At 41.2% G+C, this 25,345-nt stretch overlaps 3 protein-coding genes and 1 long non-coding RNA gene across 5 annotated transcripts; 2 read left to right on the plus strand and 2 right to left on the minus strand.

Moving 5' to 3' along the window:
• The first annotated feature begins 803 nt into the window (after positions 1–803).
• Positions 804–11,516, plus strand: adamts13 (ADAM metallopeptidase with thrombospondin type 1 motif, 13). Its single transcript, XM_040019287.1, has 29 exons — positions 804–1,019; positions 1,315–1,375; positions 1,495–1,628; positions 1,918–2,001; positions 2,238–2,362; positions 2,457–2,603; positions 3,110–3,244; positions 3,456–3,606; positions 3,694–3,798; positions 3,872–4,023; positions 4,113–4,176; positions 4,507–4,633; positions 4,725–4,873; positions 4,959–5,079; positions 5,255–5,335; positions 5,412–5,593; positions 5,681–5,837; positions 6,560–6,689; positions 6,767–6,946; positions 7,034–7,232; positions 7,312–7,414; positions 7,492–7,621; positions 7,720–7,896; positions 7,984–8,188; positions 8,376–8,685; positions 8,772–8,915; positions 9,005–9,184; positions 11,052–11,227; positions 11,332–11,516. The coding sequence occupies exons 1-29, from the start codon at positions 939–941 to the stop codon at positions 11,485–11,487; spliced, it is 4,146 nt and encodes a 1,381-aa protein (XP_039875221.1). The 5' UTR covers positions 804–938; the 3' UTR covers positions 11,488–11,516.
• Positions 10,951–17,646, minus strand: zgc:154046 (uncharacterized protein LOC562075 homolog). 2 transcript variants are annotated; one of them, XM_040019289.1, is made up of 14 exons: positions 17,461–17,646; positions 16,046–16,315; positions 15,745–15,863; positions 15,057–15,110; positions 14,748–14,913; positions 14,447–14,621; positions 14,156–14,334; positions 13,958–14,058; positions 13,751–13,870; positions 13,523–13,645; positions 13,289–13,424; positions 13,142–13,204; positions 12,922–13,059; positions 10,951–12,808 (listed from the first exon to the last, which is right to left on the minus strand). In XM_040019289.1, exons 1-14 carry the CDS (start codon positions 17,485–17,487, stop codon positions 12,593–12,595), a joined length of 1,887 nt encoding a protein of 628 aa, XP_039875223.1. In that variant the 5' UTR covers positions 17,488–17,646; the 3' UTR covers positions 10,951–12,592. The 2 variants fall into 2 exon arrangements, with proteins under 2 accessions (XP_039875223.1, XP_039875224.1); XM_040019290.1 differs by lacking the exon at positions 17,461–17,646 and adding an exon at positions 17,314–17,454.
• A 773-nt stretch (positions 17,647–18,419) lies between these two features.
• Positions 18,420–19,410, minus strand: LOC120726046 (immediate early response gene 5-like protein). Its single transcript, XM_040019296.1, has one exon. It carries the CDS (start codon positions 19,373–19,375, stop codon positions 18,497–18,499), a length of 879 nt encoding a protein of 292 aa, XP_039875230.1. The 5' UTR covers positions 19,376–19,410; the 3' UTR covers positions 18,420–18,496.
• Positions 19,411–23,850: 4,440 nt separating this feature from the next.
• Positions 23,851–25,069, plus strand: LOC120725949. Its single transcript, XR_005694267.1, has 3 exons — positions 23,851–24,032; positions 24,249–24,400; positions 24,657–25,069. It is a non-coding gene; the product is annotated as an uncharacterized LOC120725949 (long non-coding RNA).
• The last annotated feature ends 276 nt before the right edge of the window (positions 25,070–25,345 follow it).

Raw genomic sequence — 25,345 nt, forward strand, 5'->3', positions numbered from 1 at the left:
TCCACAACATTTTGGAGTTTATGTAAGGCGTGGAATACATTCTGGTTATACTTGAATCTTTTTCATAGCAGGATGAGAAACCAGCGTTGTGTTAAAAGTCAGATGGAATCTGATAAGTTCATTGCTACTGTATTCATGTCTCAAAGGAATATCAAAGCATAAAGTTATATTTAAAATGGCTTTCCTCCACCAAGTGTTAAAAAAAAGCACTAAAAATAGTTGGAGAGAAGAAAGTCTTTCTTCTGACCTAATTTAAACTGTAAAGGAAATTAATTATAGCCACAGACCAAAGTTATTAGATTGCCTAATGTTGCTTAAATTGAGCTGTTTTATTGCTTACACTCTGAATCTCCGGCCCTTACAAATAAGCAGCTTAACGCTGGTTTTATCTCTGTCGTGAACATGAGGGATGTTAGTTTGTTACACTCTTGTGGAGTAGCCCCTGCTCCCCCCTGTTACTTTCATTTCATCCACAGGATCATGTGTGCCCTCTAATGGCTACAACGGGTAACAAACTTCACAATCACTTGTAATAAATGCAGCACAATTCATTTGTTGTCTGGGAAATGCCTATAAATATGGTGGGGTGTCTAAAGTTGGACTTTTGGTTGCTAAATAAAGCAAGGAAGCTGCCATCACTGCAAATACAAAAACTCTCGGTGGGTCGTCATAGCTTTTATCACTCAGTGACACAAAAGGCAAGAAATGACACATATTAGTCATAGCACACGCTGAGAGAGCCAACCAATAAGAGCTGTCCTCTTGGTCTCCAACCCAAAAAAAACAGCAAATGACGCGTGACGCTCATCAACTTTGTCCCTACTGTTTACATAAACACATACTCACAGACTCTTGGCTCTGTCCTGCCTGAGTAGGAGGATCACATATTGTCCTGGTGTTAAAGCGGAGCAGGTACACACACAGGAAGAAGGAGAAACATGGTTTTTATGACTCTGTTCTGTCTGCTGCTGCTGCTGCGGCCTGGCTTAAGCGCACTAATGATTTCTCCATTGGAAAAGGTAGGTGGAAAGCTGCGGGTGAACAGGAGCACTGCGGTTAGTCATTCCAATGCTCGGAACTTCTGCAAAGTACATTGAACTCTTCAACTTTAAGCTGTTTATCATCCTGTGAAAAACCCACAAGTTACAGAGAGTCCTAACTTTGGACTCTCTGTATGTATTTACATGCATACTGCTAACAAGCAATTAGCAGTATTTTCATGTTTTTTTTGGTGTTTGACTCACATGTCTAAATTTAGTTACACAGCATTAATTTCACTACTAGATGTAAACAAAGTTTTGTTCCTTTCAAAAGCCTTTTCATCACTCGACCAGTCCAAGAGTACTTTCCTATCCAGGTTCTTCTCATTCCACAGGTATGTGTGTCAATGGAAGCTTGAAAATACAACAAAATGAGAAAAAAAGTATATACACAACCACTGGCACACAGACAGGTTATCATTCTGTGTCTGCACTGTTTTCTTCTTGGTCGCAGTAAGTGAGCGACTGCGTCGGTCAGCTGTGATGCCTGATATCACCCATCTGGAGCTACTGGTAGTGGTGGGGCCTGATGTCCAGCAGGTCCACAGGCAGGACACAGAAAGATACATCCTCACCAACCTCAACATTGTAAGCCTGATCGCACACATACAAAAGAAGTTAGAACTAGTGGATGGGAATGTTTATTGGAACAATCCGTAAATGGAGCTGTGAGGATGATATAGGGAGGAATCAGCAGATAATGAAAGAGGTGTTAAAAGCAATAAGTCAGAGACAGTAATGTGTTCTGAAGTTGTACCGTGTCTGCTGAATTCTTTCCATAGTCTGGCCTGGTGTAAGTGCTCCGCAATTCTATAGTCCCAATACACTGAAAGTGATGAAATATAGTAATTGGACTTATATTTCAATTTCCACCCAGGCCTCAGAGCTGTTGAGAGACATTACCCTGGGTGCCAACATGAGGGTGCACCTGGTCCGCATGATCATCCTGTCAGAGCCAGAGGTAAGTGGCTTTCTGTTATGACTCCAGCTCATTATAGTTAAGTCACAAATGACCAAATATTAGATATAGCTTTTTAGCACAATAATCTGAAGTCCTACAGTGCTTGTGTAAGTTATTGTCACATCTATAGCTTATTAAGCTGCTGCTATCCATAGTGACTCTGAATGTGAGCAACATGATTAAAAGTTTCAGTGCAAAGTACTTTAATTCTCTTGTTACATTTGACCATGTTTTAGCCAGAGATCCAGCTGTCTACCAACATCACTTCTTCTCTCAGAAGTGTGTGTGACTGGGGCAGAAGGATTAACCCTTCAAATGACACGGACCCGCTACATGCAGATCTTCTACTGTACATTACAAGGTATGTTAACTGTCTGTATCTGGTTATAAGAGGATGTTTTATTATCTTGCAGATGAGCAAAATGATTTTTTTTTTGCTTTACCATCACAATCAGGCATGACCTGGTGTTACCTGATGGAAACAAGCAGGTCAGGGGAGTAACACAGCTCGGTGGGGCTTGCTCCAGTGACTGGAGCTGTGTGATTACAGAGGACACTGGCTTTGACCTGGGAATCACCATCGCTCATGAAATTGGCCACAGGTAAAAGGGATAATCCACAGGACCTAAAATGTATACTTTAGTTTACAGCTGTGTCTAATTTGGGGCTTTCCTTATTATTTCTGTCATTTTGAAATTATCAAACAGTATAATTCAGTTTAATTGCTTTTTTTTCCCCTTAAGTGAGTTTTTCTTTCTATTTTCAGTCAGAGATAAATTTTTGTCTATACAGGAAATGTTTTCAATGTTTCCAAGAAATTCTTCACAAATCACAGACCCATAAAAAAGCTTTAATTGTACTGTGCAGTTTAATTCAGCTCATAACACTCACTATAGTCACCATACTGGACCGTGATTGACAGTTTAAATGGTGCTTTACATGCTTCAAGACTGTTTTACCGTAATTGTTTGCTCTGGTATTCTTGGCAATTTAAAATACCTTTAAATGTCACCAGCCAGGGAATGTCATCTTTTCACAACCGCATGCTCACAGCATCCTACACTATGGTTACTTTAACATCTTTTATGCTTGATTGTATTTCACCCAGCTTTGGAATCAACCATGACGGAGTAGGAAACACCTGCAGCAGGAGTGGGTTCATGATGGCCTCTGACGGAGGCTACAACAGTGTGGATTTGACCTGGTCTCCCTGCAGCAGACAGCAGCTTCTTACATTCTTCAGGTGGGCCAACCTGTTCACAGCAGCTGTGCAAGAAATGCCATTCATTTATCATGCACATCTGGCACTACTGAATATGGTATTTACTCTTAAGTTGTGTCTTCATATCTGCCACAGAGGTTGATCCTTAAAACGTAATTTATATTAAGTCTTCAGTCTTTCGGCGCAATATAATGTCAGCGCTTTGGGTTTTCTCATCTGTTGGTATTCTCAGTGAAGGGAAGGCAGAATGTGTAAAAGATCTCCCTGCAATGGAAGGATCCCTGCAAGACTGGAAGCCAGGGCTCTACTATGGCGTGGATGACCAGTGTCGTATAGCTTTTGGTAGCACTGCGAAAGCCTGCTCTTTCACCAATAATGACCTGGTATGTTACAGTCTTCATGGCACAGGATGGGAAATTGACATCACCACATTTTCAGTTTGTTAACAACCTTTTTCTCCTTTCCATCAGCCAGCTTGTCGTTTTCTGTCTTGCCACGTCAATCTAGACGACAATAGCTCCTGCAAACGCCTCCTAGTGCCACTTCTGGATGGGACAGAGTGCGGTCCTAATCAGGTACAGCTCTGCAGGCACCAGAGAGTCATCAAACAGTAGCGTGTTTTTCACGGGATGCAATCCTCTCTTCTAGTGGTGTCTAAAGGGGCGCTGTGTGTCTCCAGATGATCTCAGCTCCCCTGATGTGGTTCACGGCTCCTGGTCCGGCTGGTCTGAGTTTTCTTCCTGCTCGAGGACGTGTGGTGGCGGAGTCGCACTTCGTACGCGGCAATGTAACAACCCAAGGTTAACAAATGGATGCGTCAGTAAAAACATGTTGCTGAACTTCTTCTTAAGAACATGTGGGATTTTGGTGTGTCACCTCTAATTTTCAGACCTGCGTTTGGAGGGAATGATTGTGAGGGCCCGGATATCGAGGCTGAACTTTGTAACCAGCAAGTAAGTACTTACCGGCTATGTTTACATTGGGCCTCCATACAGTAGGTCAATATTGTTTAATCAATGGAACATTGGACCCAAAATCATTCCCAGCTTTGAATGAGCTTTTCTTAGTAGTTTGCAGCCCATAATTTCAACAGAAATGATTAAATGTCTTAGAATTACGAGAAAATAAGTCATGCACATGTGAAAATAAGAGCATGAGACAAATCAGCTATTCTTCAAATTCAGTTTACTGCCAGAGTATCCTTACTGTAATTTGGGCTTGGCAGTGTAAACTTGACTTATTAGGAGAAAATAACACTTTTCTTACCATCTACCTTATTGCAGCCCTGTGAGCCCACTCAACTTAATTTCATGGCAGAGCAGTGCTCCCAAACAGATAACCACCCCCTCTACCTGCCACCAAACAGTGCTTCCTTCTACACATGGATTCCTGCATTAGGCTTTACACAGGGTAGGTCTAAGCAAACTTGATTTTTTTTTTTCTTTAGAGCAAAATGTGAAAAATGTGTACACCTAACATTTCTTGTTCTTATCGTAACCAGGGGATGAACAGTGCAGATATATGTGCCAGTCAGATGGAGAAAACTTCATAGTGAGCCGTGGCTCTCAGTTTGTGGATGGTACTCGCTGTGAGACAGACAGCCCTCCTCCATTTGGCGCTACAGCAGCTTGTCTAAGAGGCAGATGCCAGGTAGGGATGGGTTAATGAGGCTAAATATATCAGGGATCAAATGCCATATCCCTCTTTCTGTGATCTTTCTTTTGTCTCTGATCAGCTGTTTGGCTGTGATGGTGTCCTGCACTCTGGAAAAGTAAGGGATATCTGTGGGGTGTGTGGTGGAAATGGGTCTTCCTGCAGGTTGATATCTGACTCCTACAGTGGTGGTCAGGCCAGAGGTAACAAACCGAGTGCCATTCATTTAAGTTATTTGTAAAGCAAATATGATGTTTTCCTGCTTTTTTCCTGTTGTACATTTTTTTCTTTACTAGTTTGAAAAGAATAATTGATGGCATTAATAACTGCTGTATTATCGTGCATCAGTTATAAATCAGTGATTTATTTTTGTTTCAGAGTACATCACCTTTGTCTCGGTGCCAGTGAATGCCACACAGGTTCATATTATCAACAGGGCACCTCTCTTCACTCATATGGGTGAGTGGCATAACTGGACGGGAGATTTACATTTCTATAAGACAACCTTAACAGGATTAAAACTTTGCATCCACAGCTGTAAAGGCTGGGGAGACGTACATTGTGTCTGGAATGGGCAGCATGGCTCTGAATATGACCCACCCTTCCCCGCTGGATGAAAACCGCCTGGAGTACCGAATCCATCTAACACCTGACCTTTTGCCAGAGATGGAGGAGCTGCTCGTGCCTGGGCCTCTGCAAAAGGAGATAAAAGTACAGGTCAGGAGAGGAAATCTTACTAAACTGTTCACGTGGCTTTGTGCAACAGTTATAGTGATCTTGTTTTTTTGTTTTTTTCCACTGTAGATCTATCGCAAATATGGAAAAGAATATGGAGAAAAAACAAATCCAAACATTAGCTACCAGTTCTATGTGCCTACCAGAAACAGCAGCCAAATGGATGTGTTACCCAAAGGCAAATGGTCTGTTTTCACAACACCCTGCTCTGTGTCTTGTGGATCAGGTAAGTAACTTAACGAAGAAAGTGACAAAAGAAATACTGTTGATGACGGGGATCATTTGAGACCTTGAGAGACCGTGTAGTGTTTGCTTTTTTGTTTGGGAAACAGATGTCTTTTGCAAGTAAAATGCCATATTGAAAGCATTTGTATAATCGTGTTTAGCAGTGGCTGTCAAACTCTGGTGTGCGCTGCCTACTGAGAGCTTAGATTATTGGGGAAAACAATGAAGTGGAACTAAGTTGAATGAAAATCATTTAGTTGGCAACATAAATAAAAAGGTTGCTAACACTATCATAGTAATCTTTACTTGACTAAAGTTCATATTTTGTTGCTAAAGAGTGACAAAAAGTGTACCAGTCTCTGGTGCAATGTTAACAGCACATCCCAATTCTTCTACATGATAAAGAGATTATGCTGTAGTAAATTAAAGAATACAGGCCCAGACTGTCTTGTTAATTTACAGATAATGTCCTACTTGTTTATTTTACTGTGAATTATTCTGTCATTTAATTGTTTATCTGCTATTTCACTACTTTGGTGTAGCATGAAGGCTGTGGGGGAGGTCTTTATAAGTAGGAAAAGTTGTAAAATTCATGAAAATACAGTTAGAAGTCCATAATTTACGCCCTTATGTTTGACACCTGATGTAGACTATAGGAGGCTACAACTGTTAAATCCAAGGTCTTGTAAACGTTTGCCTCTTCCACCTTTCACCCCTCAACAGGTGTTCGGAGGCATGTTTATATTTGTGCAGATGAAGAGACCAGCAAACCTTTGGAGGAACATGACTGTTCAACACCCCGTCCAACCACACCGCTCTACACAACCTGTAATCTTGCACCCTGTCCCCCCAGGTTGGGTTCATACTCAGCTTCTTTTGACATACAGTGCTCAGCACAAACTAGCACATGTAAAATGTACTATTTTACAGATGGACTGCAGGGACGTTTGGGCCTTGTAGTGCCTCTTGTGGTGGGGGAGAAAGAGTGCGTCCTGTAAGGTGTGTTCAGAAACATGGATCTGATGTGGTGAAGGTTCCAGATTCCAAATGTCCACCTGATACAGCTCCGCACGCTATTGAAAAATGTAACCTGCAGCACTGTCCTGCCAGGTATGACGTCTGCAATGTAATGCTGATTATTAGATTCACAGAGTGTGAACAGTTAACATTGTAAATCTTCTGTCTGTGCGTTTACAGATGGCACGCATCAGAGCCAGGGGATTGTTCGGCAATCTGCGGGCCAGGAGAAGCAAAACGGATTGTATCGTGCGTCCGACCTGAAGGTGGCGTGGATGTTGAAGTCGATCAAAGTTTTTGTTCAAAGCAGATTAAACCCCCCGATTCTGTGCCCTGTGTGGTAGACGTGTGTCCCATTGGGTGGGAATCAGACCGAGAGGTAAAATCAACGATAACTTGAACTCCAGTGTTCTTTAAGAATGTGAAACATCTCTACAATTGTTGTCTTTCTTGACCAGGAACAACCCAGTCTAAAGTCTGATTTGTTACCACGCTCTAGTCAGCCTCGTGTGTATGTGTGGAGCCCTGTTATTAGCCCGTGTTCAAAGACCTGCGGCAATGGTAAGTCCTCCCTTAGTCAGAAACAGTGCTGTCTACTCAGATGTAGTAACTCAAAGCCCACTGATTATGTGCTGTAGGAACTCTGCAGGTGTGGTTTTCTTGTGTGGACCATCAAACCACACTGGGAGTGCCTGACTTCCACTGTGATGCCTCTACTAAACCTCATCCCAAGTCTGAGATATGCAGCACTTTACCCTGCCCTCCTATGTGAGACACTGTAGTAACCATAGAGATGTGTCGAAAGTAGGATGCAGATTTGAAATAAATGTTTTAAAATTACAGGATATTTTTCTTGTAACAACCAGGTGGCGCTCTAAGCAAGGAGTCTGCAGTGTTACGTGTGGAGGAGGGGTAGCAAACAGGGTGCTGTACTGTGCTCGGGAAGCAGAAGGGGAGGAGGTGGTTGTGGAAGATTCGGAGTGCAGTAACTTTCCCAAGCCCACAGCAGTGGTATCATGTAACACTCACAGCTGCCCAGCAAGGTGAAGATCACACAAAATGCAAACCTGAAATCGATTTCTGCAACAGCAAAAAAAATAATCAACTCCCCACCACTGTCACTTGGCCAGGTGGAAGGTATTCAGGACGTTACCCTGCTCAGTCTCCTGTGACCTAGGTGTGGCTCAGAGGGTTGTGTCTTGTGTCCAGTTTATCCACGGCAAGGAGAGCATGGTGGCAGAGGAAAACTGCCATGCAGCTGTCAAACCAGCCATCACAGTGCCCTGCTTGGTGCAAGTCTGCACCTTTAGGTGGGAGGTGAAGCCGTGGAGCCAGGTACGTCACAAGATGAGGATGGCTATTAGATAGAAATGGGATGAAATAATCTCTTTTGAACCTGTTTTTTTTCTCCCCTGTCCACTGCTTCGCTGAATACCGAAGCAGTGGACACTGATGTCTCATTAAGCATGATATTGCTAACATTGTGAAATTTCCTTGTCATAAGTGTTGTGTTTCTCTCAAGTGTTCAGTATCCTGTGGCTACGGTATCCAATCCAGAGCTGTGTCCTGCATGGGCCCCTCTAAGCCAGAGCCCCTCAGCCCCCTGATTTGCATGCACATGCCCAAGCCAATCACCATCCAGGGCTGCTACACGGGCAGCTGCAGAGATGTGCCATCCACATCAGATACACCCACTCCTCTGCATTCCACTCTAAGCCCTAAAAACATATCACAGCCAAGCATATGCCAACTTTCTCCTAGTCCAACAGAGGCCTTCACCATCCCAGTGACCCCAGTGGCTGCCACAACACTCACTCAAACCCATAAATCAAGTCAGTAGACATAAATACTTTAAGAGCTCATGAAGAACCGAAGGAAAAGCATTATTATTAATATTATAACATCTGCTCCTGTCTAGGTGCATGTGGACAGCTACTGCTGGAGGAATCAGGCACAGTGGATTTAACTGATGTGACAGATCGCTGTGTGGTATCCATAGGCCGACCCTTGGATGAGGTCATTCACATTAAAGTGGTGTCCAGCTCCCTGGACTGCAGAAAAAGTTGGTTCTATTAATAACACTAATACTGCTACTTTCTGTGCGAAGGCTGCTGCAGCAAAGTAAATGCGACTCTGCGTGCGTTTTTACAGAGGAGTACGTGGCATTTTTCGACCGACTGGCATTTATGAGGAAGTGCGCGCATGTGGGAGGTACTGAACTGACCACCAGAACAAATGTCCTGCTGGTGCGTCAAAATCTGCTCACGCCAGGGAGCGGGGTTGTGTTTACGTACAGTTCACAGAAAAATAAGAAGAGGAGCCACCGTCAAGGTAAGACGGTGCTTGAACAGAACTAGGAATTTTTTGCAGAAGGAATTTTTTTGCAGAAGGATTGTCAAATATCATGAAAGATAGGATTATGATTAATGAAAGAGCATCCTTCATTTGTTGTTTGAATGGATGCAGCAACAAGTGAATTGAAACTTATTCACTTAAACTGAATTAACAGAGATTTGCAAGCCTGTACACAAGTCTTAAGCCACCCCTCACTACTTGTGCAAAGAAGGTTGTTGTTTGGTAGCGTTTGCATGTGTGTCAATCTCTTTCTACAGGGGGGCACAGCGGGGTCATGTTAGCAATCCATTAGAATTTACGTTACATCCACCAAAATCATCAACTGAAGTTAAAGTTAATAATTTGGTTGAAAATTGACAAAAGCCATACAAGTTAGAAACTATGAGTCTTTGGTGGTGTGCATTGTCGACATATAGAAACTACCATACTAAGATTTAAAATATGTCACATTTGACCTCTGACCTCTCCTTAAAGCTTGATAGATTGATTTGAAGGTCAAAATGTTTTAAAACTGCCTTTGTTTACATTGACAACATACGGGTAAATAGGGAAAGATATGTGGGAATTTTAAATATCATGTTACTTTGGGCCGCTGACCTCTTCTTCAAGGTCAAATGAGGTCAAATTGTCCAGTCATTAACAAATCAATACCTATTATCCATTACCTACTCTTAAATAACAAAAGCCTGCACTTTGCACTTGATTTTACTTGAATACATTTGTAGTGCAGTATGTTTAAAAAGAATAAAGAAAACTAATTAATACATACAAAATTCATTTACTATTTCCTTAAAAGAAAATACTGCCCAGAGAGTGAGCTGATTGAGGTTGGCACTCTTATTTTCCTTCCAAAGAGTTGGATGTATGTGTAATTTTCAAAAGTCATCATGAGGATAAACTGGAGGAAAGTGGAATCTACTGTTCACTGAAGCCTCATTAGAAATGCTCTCAGTGGAAGAGTGGCTTTCAAGAAGCCATTCTTAAGAAAGGGAAACATGGAGACAATTTTGAGCTATGCCAGCTTAAACAAGAAATGGACTGATGATCAGTGGCAGCAGGTCTGAATCTAAACCAGAACTATTTAGTTCAACTTATTGTCAGCATGTCAGAGGTCAGCAGAGAGGTGCAACAGTGAATCGTGGATTCACCTCCCCAGAGCTGGGACCTCAACATTATTGAAGCAGTGTGGAATTATTTTGGCAGACAACAGATCAAAACTTCCAAAGAAAAGCTTTGAATTTCCTTCAAGAAGCCTGAAGAACTATTCCTGAAGACTACTTTAAATTAAAAGAAAGCTTGCCTAAGAGGGTTTAGGCTGTGTGGAAGAATAAAGGTAATAATACCAAACCTAATTAGAAATGTACAAGCACTGTTTTATACCTTATATAGTGTATATATTACACGCGTGCATGTTTGCACATCTTCAGTAAATTTTGACACCTATTTCCCCATTTTTCCTAACAAAATATCAAGGAGTGAGGTTTGACTCAAGACTTTTGCACAGTACTGTATGACGCAGTGAGAATACTTCCACAGTCTAACGCAATCATAAACACAAGCCCTGCAATACATAACGTCAGATGAGAATACTGTAAGTTTTTTACGCTTTTGCCTCTGATAGAGTGAGACTGTTTTAAGATTTCCAGCTATATGGGCTGTTTTGTTCATATCCTTTCCATCCACCATGCAGGTGGGAAGGACGTGATATTCTAGCTATGAACAATCAATTCACAGCTATAATATTCCTTGTAGACAACTGTAAATTTTATTGCAATTGCACTAAACTGCACACAGACTATAGTGATGATAACTTGTTAACCAACGATCCATATTTGCCCCTCAGATTGTGACATTCAGCTGTTCTCCCCCAGCGGTGTGTTTGAGAATCCAATAACGTCCAGCACTAACCACACCTGTCGAGTGCTCATCAACGCCCCTCCCTCAGTGAAGATCAGAATCCAAGCACTACACATAGGATTAGTATTCAACACCACAAACTCCCAGTTTACATACATTATGGTGCGAACAAGCTCTCTAACATGTGTTGGTTCAATATACTGTATCTTACAAGGACAAAAAGCGCACGAGTATAACTACTGCAATATTCTTGTTGTGTTGTTCAGATCCGGGACATGGATGTCTTAAAGACCAACGTGTTTAAAGGTAACCAGCTGTTTCAGTGGCATGCGTCGGGAAATATGGCTGAGGTTGAATTTCACGGAGACTACCTGCATTCTGAAGGAAGCTTCAGAGCTCGATATTCATTTGTGCGCCTTTGATACCAGATACTGTTTTTGACAATGTTCACTTGTGCTCTGTTGAGAAGAAAGAGTTAAAGGTATAATATGCAGCAGTCATCAGTTATGTGATTTCTATAAACTGAACACAACATTTATATTTGGCCCCTCCTCTCTGGCTCCACAAAGTGAGAGGGAGGAGCGGTGCTCACCCAAGCTGAAAAAGGTGAAAGATGAAAAGGAGCGGTGTTAACAAGAACGAAGCTGTGACTCAAATAGCTGTGAAATGAAATGTTATTTGTGATAACGTGATTGTTTCGCAGCACTTTTCATTCTAAATCACAACTGTGAAGGGAGGTGCTATATTGCTGGGTTTTGTGGGAATACACCTGAAGCGCATGCTCCATGATGGCTGCTATTGCCTCTGGCTCCGCTCAGACCCACCGAACAGAAGGACCTCTGCGACTTTTCATGACACGGACAGCGGAGAAGACAGACAGTGACAGTAATGCCCCTCGTTCTATATTTTTACAGAGTCCTGCACTCACACTCTCAGTTGTTGGTCAGAGACTACACACCCTTTGTACAAAGGCAACACCCCTGAAAAAGGAAAATAAGAAATTACAAGAAGGCTGTTTCCCTGCAGATTTACTTACCACCATACAGTTCTTGTGGTTCATAACTGCATATTATATCTTCAAGTGAAAGTGAAATGAAAAAGGATCTTTAAGTAAGATCCTTTTTCATTAACTGTTATAACTATATGCAAATTATTTTGACCTTAAATAAACAATAAACAAACCAAAGCACTCAAAATCTTTAACTTAAGCAAGGACAAAGTCATTTGGAAGATAGCACACAGAACTGCTGAAGTATAAAAATGGAGGGCGTACTTATACTATTACAGTTAGTAAATAATGCTCATCTAAAGTTCACACGCACACACACACACACCTATATATAGCTCTATCTCAATACTGATAGTCACACGGTAAACTTCCCATAATTCCTTTAAAAACTGGTTTCCCCATAGCTCCAACACACTCAGTCCATTGCAGGTCTGTGTCAGTGTGGCATTGTTCCAGGTTCAGCTACAGCCACAGCCCGGCGGGGGCACAAAAACACCGTGCCAGGTTCCTGTGTGGAATCACTGCTTGGCTGTAGCTGTGTCTTCCAAGAGAGCTCTCATGTCCAACAGTGCTTCCTCTACAGCCTGGGCAAAGTTGGCAGCATTTGTCTCCTCGCAGCTGTTAAAGGCTGTGATGGCGATGTTGATGTGCTCATCCATGGGATTGTAACACACTCCATAGCCATCTGGCACCATTGGACCAAAGCACATCACACAGTCTGTCTTGGAGCCAACCTGGACACCGAGACGGGAGAGATGAGGGCAAACATGCAAGTAAACAAATATTACAACACATTATCCTTTGCTCAGCAGTAACAGACAGGGGCTTTCCTAAGATGCAAATATACCTGGCTGGTGGAGAGATTAAAATGATTAGCCACAGCATAAGAGGTGTCCATAAATATCTCAGGTATAGAGGTCAGGTCTTCTATGCTCTGCCTCTTGAGCCCAAGGAGGTGTCTGTCAATGGCCTGCCCATGAATTGCCTGAAAAAGCAATGGTGAGCATGTTAAAGTGATATTTATCAAGTAGTTAAAAAGTGGTTGTTTTGGGGATTTCAGCACTCACGTTGTACGTGTTTTCTTTATGCGTCTGAATGGCCTTCTGCAGCAGTGCCAGCTTCTCTGCGCTCTGTTTGAACATTTACTGCTCAGTTTTTACCATCACATTTAAAATGTTACATCGCTTGTGAGATCCCATCATTTTTACTAGTACCTGTTTAGCTGGGTCTTGCATTGCCTGGACAAATTCAAGTGAGTCTGCAGTAGTTGACCGGATTGCATCTGTTCGCCCATATTTGAACATTCTTAAGGAAGCACTCTCATAGGTAGAGCAGCAAATATTATAGATCCTGGATTGAAAAAAAAAAAAAAAGTATATCATGCGGTGCACTCAGTGTCTGCATCCCACGGGACCTTTCCCCCCCTTTCAAGAGAGCGGACTTCTCACCTGAAGTACGCCAGCTGAAGAGCCATTTGCACAAAGGCATCTGGACTGAGCTTATGCTTCTTTGGCACATTTTTTCCAAAGTGAGAAAACACAAGCACTTTCACATCCAAGTCGTGTACCATTCTGACAAAAATGAGAAAAGAGGGAGTCAAAGAAAATATCTGACATCAAAGCCCAAATGACAACAACAACAAGAAAACTACATTCTGACTGCACAGCATGACATACATGTTCATATTTTGTTTGGCCTTCTCAATATCTCTCTTGACCTCAGGTGTAATGTTAAAACGCAGCTTCTGGGGCATGGGCAGGGGAATCATGGGAGCACGACGGAATTGAGTCCTCTGCCTGTTGAGAAAAACGTGACCCGCCGAGTCAGTGTGAGCTCATCATAAACACGAAGAAACACTAGTCTAAAATCTGAAATAAACTTACATGTATTTAACAACGTAATCGATGAGAAACACAATGGGTGGACCCTCAGCAGGTGCATGTTCATACACCAGTCCACATGCACCGTCTTCACCAACAATGAACTGAGGACGATTTGCAGGTACATTCAAATTCTCAACCATTGCCAGAATCCTGTTTATTACTTTGGATCTGTGAGTCATTGCGCTCTTTTAAACTGACCTGTAGCGTCTTATCAAACCAGCGGTTGCCACTGTTCCAACGAGCACCTCCTCCATGCAGAATCTGGGCAGCTACGCGGCTCAGATACAAGTCATCAGACACCCGCAGCATTGGAGCATCCAAACAAACTGTAAAAATACTTTTCTGGATGGCACGGACTGAGTCTTTATTCGTCCTATCTGAGAAGAAAAAAAGAAAAGGGGGAAATGGAACTTGTGAATCACAAGATTCTAACAAAAAATGCTTTCTATCTATAGAATACATCTGGCTGATACTGTGGCTTGTCCTCACCCTTAATCAGGTTATTATAGGCTTTTCCCCAAGTGTTGCGGTGCTGTGATGTGAGGATGCCAATCGGTTCTTTGTTAGTCTGCAAAGAGGAGTTCCAGATCTTCTCCAGCTGCATATAAATCTGATCCACTGTTAGTGGAGTGCCATCACTGTTGTACACATCTAGGACAAAAAACTAGAAGAGAAGCCGGGTTGATTCAGTAACAGATTTAGTTTATTACTCCTTTTCTTCATAATGACTATAAAAAAAAAATCAGGATCTTTATAAATGAAGAAAGAACAGCAGTGCCATCTAGAGTACCTGAAAGTTGTGGACCACAGTGATGTGAGTCGGAGGTGTTTTTCCACTGGCGTGATTTACAACGGTATCTCTCTTTGGTCCAGGAATACGACAAGAAGACAGGATCTGGTAATACTGGTCCATACAAAGAGGCTTCCCACTCAAATACTCTACAGGCAGAGTCTGACTACAACACAGTAACTAATATTATTCATTTGCAGTTTTGAAAAAAAAACAAACAAACCAAACAAAAAACAGCTGCAGGCCATGGTGATAATGAGCTTATTGCTACAGCACTACAATGCTTGTATTGATTTCAGGCAAACTCACGTGTCAATCATTTTTTTAAAGTCCAAAACTCCTGCAATTAATTTGGCAGCAAACCTGCAAAAAATAAAAATAAATAAATAACAAGTCAGATTATAGATTACTACACATAATGGTCAGTGTATGCTTTGTTTTGCATCAATGCTCCAAAAGCTAGCGCTCATATATAGTGTTCACAGATGGAACAAAATCAGTCATGAACTATGGAGAGGAATGCAGTTAAATTCTTAGAAGCTAAAAGTAAAAACAAAACAAAAACAAGCACTGGCTTGTTTACCACAGTCTCATATGTTTGGCACATATATTCTTATCATCTTCATTGTTATTTTTGCATTACATCTCCATGGTGCCCCTATGTTCACTGCATATCCCATGGGTCACAGCATTCAAAAACAGCTGAGCAATGGTATGAGAAGCCCTGGGGCTTTAAATAGCCAGCATGTGGAGGGAAGACTGTGCAAAGGTCAGCTTAAAATGAGCTTGTACTGTAACTTCAACACAAAGTAAATCACTTTTTAAAACAGCTTAATGACTGCACTTATATTCAGACAATTAAACTTTATAACTGGTACTGCTGGAGCCCCGAAAATTTACTGCACGCATTACAAGTGCTGGTTTTTTTTAGTGTTTGTGGGCCTGTGATTATTAAGATAAGCAGTTTGGATACTGTAAGGGCATGCTGGTTTCTCACCTCATTTGACCTTGACGATCATGAAAGTGCATCTGGGGCAGGACTACTCCAGGGCTGGTGTAAACTGCCACCGGCATACGGCAATCCAGGTAGGCCGACTGCATCCACCATTCTGTTAACTACACAAACACAGCTGTAGTCAGACCAGGGCGAAAAAAGAATTACTTTAATTTCTTAAACAGCCAAATTAAACATGTATTTAGTGTATGTAATTACAAAAGACAGATTCTTCTGTCAAAAGACTGCTTTTACACTCATGTCTACGCTGACACATAAAAGTTAAATAAATCCATTTATCTACCCAGTTGTCCGTCTTGCGTGCCCGCCTTTCCAGTCCCTTTTGAAGCCTTTCTCCTACACCACCCTTAAGGAACTCCTGTACCACCTTCCTGGTGTGATCCATCTCTTCATCACTGACAAGGGGTTCCAAAGCTGCGAGGTAGCGCTCACACGTTTGATTCAAGGGTGGCACAGGTAGCTTAGGCAGACCCTCTTGGTGTGTCAGGGGCCTTGCAAGGATCTGCGTTACGGGTCTGACTAGGTGACATGGCTTCACCATACTTGGCCGCATCTATAAGATAATATCTTGTTAAGTTAAAAACTCTTCTGTTTTTTCTGCTATTACACATTAAATTGGAGTATTACAAATGGATTTAGAAAGTCTAGAAAGTTGAAGGTGTCATTGCTATTTGAAGCCCAACAGACAGTTAAATATATAAATAGCCCAGTACATTCATACATGAGTGTGAATACTGAAATGTAATCTTATTGACAATCTCACTGGGGCTCGTTAACCCTGCAGATTAATTGAATCTCTTTAACCTCAAGTGTCAACATGTTGTTTAGTGCATGCAATCTAAGACTGCAGACATTAATGAGTCGCTGCAAACTGGTTTAAGCAAGAACCAGCTTCGGGCGTTGCGAACAACGGTAAATAACTTAGACAGGCTCGTGCTTTACAGTGAGATGATGATTTGGTGCATGAAAACGGACACCAAAACAACCGACAGAAGCAGCTATACTATTCGGACTAACTGGTGTTAGTCTCTGCCAGCTTATAAATAGGTTGACACAGTTGAACCTTCGGATGGGAGCTACAACAAAAACACATCAATATAAAGTCGTTATACGATTTATTGACAAAAAATAAGAAGATACATTCATATGATATCCCATTTGATTTAATATTACTCCAAATAAGGTTGAATTAAATACGTAACGGTTAGAAAAAATGTAGGGATATTTATGTCAAGCTGGAACACAACAATTAACTTCCGGTTAGCGATATCAATATAAAGTTATTGCTAAATATTTTGTGTATTTATTGCACGCCACGACAGAAAAGATGCAAGAATGTGGATAATACTGGGGAGATGACTCCGAGTCACATTGCTGTTTCCCATGTCACGAACTAAGCTAACGCTAAGTTACTCTATGCTACGCTAAGCTAACGCTATGCAAAATGCTAGCTAACCCCCTCCCCGAAAAAAAGAAAAATACTCCGTTATATTCCTTAACGCACAATTTAAATGCACACGTTGGGTGAACATAAGTTACATTTTAACCTACTGTTGCCACATTGTTGCTATTCTGCACAGCGCCCCTCCCTCTTCACTCACTCACTTGACCTGATGTCGCAAAATCAAACGTAACGTTACTGCGCTTTTTTAACACGCACTTAAAACACACGCAAAGGAGGGAAAAGGGAGGACTCACCGCGGCTCTGACAAAAACACCCAGCATCTTGTCAAACGGACGCGCTAAAAACTTGGACTGTCCCGGGAATATAGATGGGGAAACCCTCGGGCAGTCATGTCTCAAGGACAAGCACTCTGCGCTCAGCTGTCCGCCCCCCGTCGGATACAGCAAACAAAACAAGCGCTCTCTCTCCTCGAAAAGTCGTGTTTTTCTAGGTGGAGTTTGGCACACGTGAGACTGCTGTTTCAAAACAAATAATTACACTAAACCTCTACCCGCATGAAAGCTTCCTCAGCTCATTGTTTTATTCATTTTAGGAAAAATGGATTCAAATGTTCCACAAGAGCTGCTAATAAGCATTTGTCTTTTACTACGTCTGGTTATTGTGTTCAGAAATTGCATATTAAAACCTCCAAGTTCAGTGAAATGATGGCACATTTACTACTGCTAATAATAATAACTGTAATAATAATAAGAAGAAGAAGAACAAAAACACAAAATCTGTCTGTATTTCTAAGTTGACCGCTGCGCCCTCTTTCCAAGTAATTTCAAGTCAATGCATTTGTGTTTTTAGACTGTTTGTTTTATTGATTAATCAAAGCAGGCCCTGATATAAATATATATTTACATAATAAGAATAAGAATAAGAATTCTCGTTGAACTGTTGCACGAAGCTGCACAGATCTTCTCTGGCCACATGGTGGTAGTCGTCCAACATCTTTCCAAGGAGAAAACAGCATTCACTTATTTCTCCAGGAAATACAAACCAGTGACTCCGGTTTTCCCGCAGAAAAAAATAATTTAAAAAAATCACCACCACAAAATAATATTTAAATAAAGGTTACAGTTTAGTCATGCTGTGTAGAAATTATTCGCACTAGCACAGGAAATGTCAGTGTGCAAAAAGTAATGGAAATGCATATGACCATTCTGTATAATTTCAGCACTGTTTTTGTATAAAAAGTCCAAGAGAGAACTGCAGTCGTGTCATGATTTATTTAAAAGCAGCAAAATAAAACGATACAAAGAAATTAAAAACACACAGTCATACATATCAAAATGCTTCGATTGCTCTGGTCCAGCCGCTGCCTGTTAACAGCGTGTGTTTTAAACAAATTGTTTGAGTGGCGAATATTTGCTCAAGGTCCGTTTGCTGCCAACTCACAAACTCAGATAGCCCACCTGAGCCCAGCACCGAGATCAGGTTGGAGATGTTTGTGCTGTCCAACTGGTCAGAGTCTGAATGTGAATCATCATCACTCCTCATTCTTTTACACGGCACTGGCGCAAAGTCTGGCAAATAAAACTCTGGATCAACGATATGATAACTTATGTCAATCTTTCGCTTTTTTGTGTAGCACTGCGCGCCCTGCGGCTGTTTGGGCTGCGCGCAACAGTCTGTGTGGAAGTATCCATTCGTGACAGTAGTCACCACATGGGTGTCCAAGTCCAGGACAGTCTTTTGGTTGGCTTGCGTGTTCGGGATAGATAACTCCCAGGAGGATTTGTCCGCACAGCTCCAACAGGCGTCCGAAACCATGAGGTCAGAGTCACTCGGTGAATCCATTGCGCAGGCAGATGCGCCTTGGTGCGCCACCTCTGCAGGCTGACCGTTGGGCTGGTGCGCTCCGCAGTGCCAAGTGTCCGACTCAACCCCAGTAAAGTTGCAGTAGAAGTCATCAGCCAACTCCGTGAAGCTCCCCGTCCATTCGAGGTATTCTTGCCTTTCTCGGACTACGGTTACATCCTCGTACGGATTCGTCCTCTGCATCTGCGACAAGTTTTTGCTCATGTAGAACTGCCTGGCGTTTCTCAGTACGTACGTTACCAGTAAGTTCTTGTGGAGCTTGATGCCTCCTCTCTGCGTCCTGGAGCTTTGGATTTTCCTCAAAGAAATGGAGATCAGATTCTGTGCTTCAAATGCACACTCCATCCTCAGTCGGGCCACCCTTTCTTTGCTCTCGGTCTCTCAAATCGTTTGTTTCCAAACTGGAGAAATAGTGATGCCTTTAGTTGAGATTCCTATCAGGTTCGTGTAGACTGTGTCCATAGCGCTCCATGTCTTCCCAGTAAGGGCATGGATTTGCAACTCTCATCTTTCCTTGCCACGCCCTCACGTACACATTGTCCAATGGGAGGGAGGAGGTGCTTCTGTTATACGCAAATATCACTACCAGCCTCATTCAAAATGCACGTAGGAGCAGGCAAGCTGGATTTCACTAAATATGATCTTTTTAAATCTCAGTGCAGACAAATAGGAGACTTTGGAGTCCGCACTAAAACAGAAAGCAATGGAAGGTGGAAGAACAAGCAGAGGCGAATGTAGCGGGGTAGTACAATAGAGTGAAATAGTGTAATGGGATGTAATTTATAAATATAACATGTACTAACATGTAATAACAAATAAGAAAAATATTAGATGATGTGGATGTAGAATATAAGTAGAGAGGATGAACATTAAAACAGGGTTAAGTTGCATTTTATAATATCAACATTATCTACTTTACTCAGTTTCTTGACTGTTCAAATCATGTATCTTATTATTTTCCAAAACAGTTTATTACTTTATCATTTTATATACTGAGGATTCTTTGTCTACTATATTGTTACATTTTATATTACAATGTGCTACCACAGTACAACACTATACTATACTACATTTTATGGCTGCTTGATGGCAAAAATCACAATTACACTTAACAGGATCAAAGCCGAGATTATAACGATTGAATCTAAAAGATAAAAAACTGATTCTATTATATATTTAATTGTCTTTTAAACAGTTATGAGAACTTAATTAAAAAAAACTGCCCTAATTCCACAAAATCAACTAAATAAATACATTTTAAACAAATAATAAGGTGAACTAAAGAAGTTTGGGAGGGAACAATATCACTATATTATATGGTATATTGCAATATAATATGATATGACACTATAAAACATGGTACTATGCCACGTTATTCTACATTATACTATAGTAATCCAAAGTTAGGTCCAAAGATTGTTGGATAAAGATGCTATTTTTTTGATTTTACCTCTGTACACCACCATGATGAATTTTAAATTAAACAATCAAGATGCAGATTTTCAGCTTTGATTCCAGACGTTTAACAAAAGTATTACATTAACTGTTAAGGAATTAAAACCATTTTCATATATACATATATTTAGTCCCCCATTTTTAGATGTGCAAAAGTAAATCGACAAACCAAGAAGATTGGTTTTAATACTTGGATGAAAATCATTTGCAATCAATGACTGCCCGAATCCTAGAACTCATGGATACACCCAAAATGCTGTGTTTCCTCCTTTGAGATGTTCTGCCAGGTCTTTACTGAAGCTGCCATCAGTTGCTACTTGTTTGTGGTTCTTTTTGACTTCAGTTTTATATTTAACAACTGAAAAGCATGCTCTACTGGGTGACTGACTTGCTCAGTGAAGTATATCCCATTTCTTTGTCTTGAGAAACTCTTGGGTTTCTTTTGCAGTTTCCTTTGGCTCATTATGTGTGTGTTGTCTGATCAGTTTTTAAGCATTTAGTTGTACCCAGCAGTAAGTATAGCCCTGTACCCTTCAGAGTACTTCAGTACACTTCATAATACTACTTTTATAAGCAGTCTACTTCAATCAATAAACAGTAGTTACTCGGTTCAATTGGCAGCCATGTCCATGGCATAATAATGTTTTTCCTAACCTTTCCACTTCCATATTTTTCTTTCCCCATCATTCTGGTACAAGTTAATCTTGGTTCATTTTTAAAATAACTTATTTTTTCCAGAACTGTGCAAGTCTTTTTTAAATGTCTTCTGGTAAAGTCTGTCCCTCTTGTTCTTGAGTGTAACCAGTGGTTTGCATCTTCTTGTAAATCCTTTGTATTCGTATTCACGAAGGTCTGCCTTGATTGTAGACACTGAGAATGAAACACTTACCTTCTCAAGACTATTCTTGATGAGGTTAGATGGTTGTTATTCTTAAACAGTTAATGTAAAATGTTTGTTAAACCCTTTGAATTAAAGTTGAAAATCGGTGTAGAGTATGGTTTCTCTCTATTTATGCTCTATAAAAATCACCTCTACAGCTTATCTATTTATTTATTTATTTTATTCTGACATTTTCCCCACTAGCATTTCACTCATATTGCCATTTAGCTATGTTACTGTATTGAGTTTACTTGTCTCATTTTTCCTGTGATTGTAACAAATAAAGCCCCTCTGCACATTTAGTTTGGCTGCTTTTTGTGTTGGTATATTAATTACAAATGTGCTCGGTGATTTATTTTTTTTTAAAGTACTTTCTTTGTTAGAGACTCACAGTTACAGTTACAGGTATCCGATCTCCCAGTTTTCCCTAAAGCCACTTTTACTCTGTCTTTCAATACACTAGAATATGCTGCCCATTATAAAGTAAGCTGTAGTTTACCGGATTATTCTTATTTCACATTAATATAATAAACCTATTATCTGTGCTCTGATTAAACCAAGGCACCTTAACAGTCTAGGATCTATGTTTTATATTCTATGTTACTTGATGATGATGAAAAGGTTGGGTATGGGAACATGACTATATTCTATGTAACAGTATGAAGAACGTAATGTAACAAGTCACTGTACCAAATTCAAGAATTATATAAATATGTTGTTACTTGTGTTACAAGGTTCTTCACTTATCTGTGCACATGGCGGAAAGAAAGAAAAGAAAGAAACAAATCATTTTTTTGATTTGGTTTCAGTTTCTGTGCAGGAGGAGGGTCATGGTGGAGTGGTACAGCAATACAGGTTGTGATCAGTGGAGCTATGGACATTAATTTTATGTTTTTTTGCTCAAAAGGATGAAACCATGATGGTAAAGTGGAAACTGCATTAAGGACATAAACAATCACATTATAGTGCTTACAAAACTTCAGCTCTTTGCATGCATCTGCACAGACAGCATGCAAACACAAAGATAGCCAAGAAGCCAGATTGATATTAATGCTGAGTGCATGCTGACCCCAGCCCAGCAGCCAGAGCCTGATCTTCAACAGGTAACAAAAGCAGTGATGAGCAGTCCAGTCTCTGAAGTCTCTGTTTTTATCAGTTCATGTTTCTAAAATAGGACCACTCTCTTTGGGCTGTTTTTTACCTTTTCTTTCTGTTGTTACCTTTTTGATGAAACATAAGCCTAAAAGAAAGATGTTATGTCTGTCCTCGTTAGGGTAGGGGTTTGTGTTGGTGTGTGGGACTGGAGCCTCGGGTTTAAGCTGTAAACTGACTATGTCATTATGAGACATTTATGTGACCTTTCACGGAGTAATGAGAAAGTCTTGTAACAAGCAGTCTAACTACTTTAATTTAATTTTTTTTTAAGTAATGTGTAATACGTTACTTTTGCTTCCGCTTCCAAAGGGTCTGCTCCATTTTTTCCTCCTGCCACATCTCTGCCACTTGAGCTTTTTTTTGCGATTCTGTTGTGATACTAGATCCCACCTGCAAGTAATTTCAGTGATATGGATGGGTGGCTCCTTCACTAAGTCTAAGCCCCATCTAACACTACCAGTCTTGCTTTGTTTTAATCAGGTCACTCATTCCCTTCACAGTCTTATAGATTTCAGTGCCAAGTAAACTTAAGCACATAGAAGTAGCCAAACAACTAGCTGTCCCATTCATTCCGCTGCAACCTCCCATTCCTGCCACTGCTCTCAATAAACAAGTTTTTGCTCTGATCACTCATGAGACAGAACCAGTCCACTTAATCTAATCCGGTAATCATTTGAAGACTCTTTCATTCTACATGTTTGATTCCCCAGAGACCCCTCTGATCCTTGGTTATCCATGGCTAAAGAAACACAAGCCCCATATAGACTGGTCTGGTGATAAGATCGCAAGCTTTTCTGTCTTGCCAACTGCCTAAAATCGCCACTACCTTCCGGTTCACACAAACCTCCCTCACCAATCATTCCACCCCCCATTATCTGTCCTCCAACCCTAAAGAGTACCACAACCTCCAAGAAGTTTTTAATAAAGACAAAGCCTTGTCACTTCCCTCTCTCAGGCCCTACGATTGTGCCACTGACCTTCTCCCCGGGGCTCTGTTACCCTCTAGCTGCCTCAACAACCTGTCTCAGCGAGGCAATGGAAAAATATATTTGTGCGTCATTGGCTGCCGGCATCATCCATCCTTCCTCCTCCCCGGTAGGTGCTGACTTCTTCTTCATTGCCAAGAAAAGTAAGACGCCTGCATTTATTATAGGGAATAAACAACATTACAGTTAAAAACAAGTGTCCATTACCACTCATCAACTCCGCTTTTGAACACATCCACAGGGCCACTATTTTCGCCAAACTAGACCTCTGAAACACTTATCACCTCGTTCATATGAGGGAAGAGGATACATGAAAGACTGCATTTAATATGCCATTGGGACATTTTGAGTACTTGGCGATGCATTTGTAAATGATGTGTTGAGGTATTTTTTTGAACATTTTTGTCTTTGTATATTTAAATGACGTTTTTTATTTCTTCCATGTCCCTTGAGGAATATCAGATCCATGTTCATAGTGTCCTACAACGTCTCCTGGAGAACTGCCTGTACGTCGTGGCAGAGAAATGTGAGTTTCACTCTTCCTTGATCTCTTTTCTGGGTTATATTTTGGCAGGAGGACAGACCCCCTGAAGGTACGGGCGGAAAAAAAAAAGTCCCACTCCCACGTCTCTAAACCATCTTCAGCGTTTTCTTGGATTTGCTGACTTCTACCGCCATTTTATCAGGAACTACAGTCTGGTAGCCACAGCTCTTACTCATCTCAACTCTGTTTGGTCCCCAGAAGCTGAGGCAGCTTTGTCAAACCGAAACAATTCTTCAGCTCTTCTGTACCCGTCCTTGTCCACCCAGATATTGTGAAGCAGTTTATTGTGAAAGTGGATGTCTGTGATTCAGTTCCTGGGGCTGTGCTCGCTCAGCAGTCTGGACCTCAAGGTAAGCTGCAGCCTTGTGCTTTTTTCTCTCACTGACTAACACCCCCAGAACAAAATTATGATGTGTGGGATTATGAGTTACTCGCTGTCAAGTTAGCCTTAGAGGAATTGTCACGTTGGCTAGGAGGAACCGAACAACCGTTTATTATTTGGACCAACCACAACTTACCCTAAAGCCACCAAGAGGCTCAATGCTCACCAGGCTCATTGGTCTTTGTTTTCTGGCCGCTTCAATTTCTTCATTTCTTATCATCCAGGTTCCAGAAATATAAAATCCACTGATTCTCTTCCAACAACAGCCAGATTCTCTTCCAATTCTCTTCCAACACCGACCAGTCAGAACCTGAGAACATCCTCCCATCACCATGTAGACTGGGCTCCCTCACCCGGGGAATCGAGGAGACAATTCACCAGGCTCTTCTGGATGAACCAGACCTGGTTTCCAGCCCTCCCAATAGACACTATGTTCCCAGTCTGCCCGATCCACCATCATTAATTGGATCAACGACCCTCTGGCCTTCTTCAACCATTAGCCATCCCTTGGATTGGCAGCATCACAATGCTGACCACTGCCAGATGCCTGCTTCCAGGTATGAACCCGGACAGAAGGCATGGTTCACCACATACTCCCGTCTCACCATTGTTTATGCTTGTGTTTACAATAAAACATGTGAAAACCTTATGCTGCTGCCACATACTTTTTCCTTGGTTTTCAGGAGGATATAACAGGAGAGTTAAAGACCCAAAAAGCTCATGTCATGGGCTTTCTTGCTTCCGCTTGCAAAGACCATAAAAAGGTTTAAAAAAGAAGAAGCAATGCAACATGATTAAAATACAAATGAAGTAGAATACAAATACACATAAAGTGTCTGATCATTACCAAATCAGTGGCTAATATGAAACCAAATATATAATAATTTATGTAAGGTACTGCCATTTCATTTTT

The sequence above is a fragment of the Simochromis diagramma genome, unplaced genomic scaffold (assembly GCF_900408965.1).
Source record: "Simochromis diagramma unplaced genomic scaffold, fSimDia1.1 OVJJ01000822.1, whole genome shotgun sequence".
NCBI classification, from domain to species: Eukaryota; Metazoa; Chordata; class Actinopteri; order Cichliformes; family Cichlidae; genus Simochromis; species Simochromis diagramma.

Coding starts and splice junctions, on each gene's coding strand:
- adamts13 (XM_040019287.1), top strand. CDS start 939: ATGGTTTTTATGACTCTGTTCTGTCTGCTGCTGCTGCTGCGGCCTGGC. Junction 2,363..2,456: donor CTTCTACTGTACATTACAAG/GTATGTTAACTG, acceptor CATCACAATCAG/GCATGACCTGGTGTTACCTG. Junction 5,080..5,254: donor CAGTGGTGGTCAGGCCAGAG/GTAACAAACCGA, acceptor TTTTTGTTTCAG/AGTACATCACCTTTGTCTCG.
- zgc:154046 (XM_040019289.1), bottom strand. CDS start 17,487: ATGCTGGGTGTTTTTGTCAGAGCCGCG. Junction 13,646..13,750: donor GCCAAACAAAATATGAACAT/GTATGTCATGCT, acceptor CATTTTTGTCAG/AATGGTACACGACTTGGATG. Junction 12,809..12,921: donor TTAATCTCTCCACCAGCCAG/GTATATTTGCAT, acceptor CTCGGTGTCCAG/GTTGGCTCCAAGACAGACTG.
- LOC120726046 (XM_040019296.1), bottom strand. CDS start 19,375: ATGGAGTGTGCATTTGAAGCACAGAATCTGATCTCCATTTCTTTGAGG.